The 1,829-nt window shown below is 68.1% G+C and overlaps 1 protein-coding gene across 3 annotated transcripts in view; it reads left to right on the top strand.

The window, feature by feature from the left end:
• The first annotated feature begins 1,148 nt into the window (after window positions 1-1,148).
• Cd99 (CD99 molecule (Xg blood group)) overlaps window positions 1,149-1,829 on the top strand; it is a 10,781-nt gene continuing 10,100 nt past the window's right edge. For all 3 annotated transcript variants that reach the window (XM_029556123.1, XM_029556124.1, XM_029556125.1), the window contains exon 1: window positions 1,149-1,434. In XM_029556123.1, coding sequence (XP_029411983.1) covers window positions 1,152-1,434 — 283 coding nt within the window. In that variant the 5' untranslated portion in view covers window positions 1,149-1,151. The remainder of the gene's footprint in view (window positions 1,435-1,829) is intronic.

The raw sequence follows: 1,829 nt of genomic DNA on the forward strand, positions 1-1,829 counted from the left end.
CCCCAGCTCCCTAACTCCTACCCCAGCTCCCTAACTGCTACCCCAGCACCCTAACTCCTACCCCAGCTCCCTAACTGCTACCCCAGCACCCTAACTCCTGCCCCAGCTCCCTAACTCCTGCCCCAGCTCCCTAACTCCTGCCCCAGCTCCCTAACTCCTACCCCAGCTCCCTAACTGCTGCCCCAGCTCCCTAACTCCTACCCCAGCACCCTAACTGCTGCCCCAGCACCCGATCTTTTTCGCAGGGGACCTCTTCCACGTGGCATCTGTTTCCCAAACAGACATGGTGCACAGAGGCCTCCTGTCAGGGGCCCTTCTGGAACTTTCCATATTGACAGACACGGCACTATCCCATTAGGGCAAAAGAAGGCATTAAAGATGTCAGTGCCTTGGTGCACAGTCAGCACTGAAGGCCGAGCCGTCATTGACTGAGTCCACCCAGGCACCTGAGCACTGTCCACCTTCACCACCATCACCACCGTCAGCACCATCATCATCACCGTCACCATCCGTCCCCCTCCCCGTCCACTCTCCCTCCCTCCCCCTCCGCACTGATGCAGGAAGTGCTGTCCCGGAGGCTCAGTCCCTCCCACCCACCGCTCTGCCGCAGTCCGAGACCCTCTGGCGTGAACGTGGCCGTGGCGGCGCCGCACGCAGCCGTGACGCACGCGAGGAAGAAGCAACGTGGTGGTGGCGGGGAAACCGCCTCGGCGTCCCTGGTCCGCACGACCACCGTCTTCTGTCCTCCCGGGGGACTCTGTCCCAGCACCACACGGGGCCTTCGGGCAGAACGGGGAATTGTGCGCAGCGAGCCGGGTACTCACCGAGCGCGCAGGGAGAAGCCGGTCCACCAAACACGACCATCCGGCGCAAACAGGAACGGGCCAGTGGCGCGGGGTGTGTTTGCAGCCGAGACTGAGGACAAGGTGCTGAGCTCAGTCCCACCGCTGGGCGCCCCAAGGTCCTGGGGTGACCGCGGCGCATGCTGGGCGATTCGCACACGTGGGTTTTCTCAGCACAGCGATGGTCGGGATGTTTTCCAGGTCCGCGCTCTGGACTCTGGGGAGGCGCGTGGGGGGGGGTCAGAGTGCTTGGGTGCTGGTGCTCGGTCCTTAGCGCTGCGGCTCTGGTTAGCGGCGAGTGTGTAGCTGATGTGGGAGCACATGGGGGAGGGGCGAGTCCTGTTCTCACCCGGGTCCTCCACCCCCCCGAGCCCCGCCCCATCTGCTGCGCTACGTGCGCACGGCCCCGCCCCGGGCTCTCAGCCGCTCCCACTTCCCGACACCGAGCTCCTAAAGCGCCAGCACCGCCCTGACCCCACCCAACCCGCGGGTGTGGACCGGGCTCGCTCGGCCACAAAGGGCAGCATGGCGCGCGGGGCGGCTCTGGGGCTGCTGGTCCTCGGGCTGCTGGGAGCCTTTGCACACGGACAGGGTGAGCGGGGGTCCGGGGTCCCGGAGGACTCGGGGGGCTGGGGAAGCCGCTGTGCAGAGTCCGGGGAATCCGGCGCCGCCCGCCCCGGCCCGACCGCGGGGTGCCGGGTGCTGGGTTGGCGGGGTGCCGGGTACTGCGTTGCCGGGGTGCCGGGTGCTGGGTTGGCGGGGTGCCGCGTGCTGGGTTGCCGGGGTGCTGGGTTGGCGGGGTGCGGGGTGCCGGGTGCTGGGTTGGCGGGGTGCCGGGTGCTGCGTTGCCGGGGTGCTGGGTGCTAGGTGCTGGGTTGGCGGGGTGCTCCCCGCTCTGTCCGCGCAGCCTGGCGGGGCGCAGCCGTTTCCTGCGCCGGGACCTAAATTTGGATCCGGGCGGGGGGAGGGGAGGGGAGGGGAGCGGGG

Source organism: Nannospalax galili, unplaced genomic scaffold (genome assembly GCF_000622305.1).
Source record: "Nannospalax galili isolate Female #2095 unplaced genomic scaffold, S.galili_v1.0 scaffold3027, whole genome shotgun sequence".
NCBI lineage: Eukaryota > Metazoa > Chordata > Mammalia > Rodentia > Spalacidae > Nannospalax > Nannospalax galili.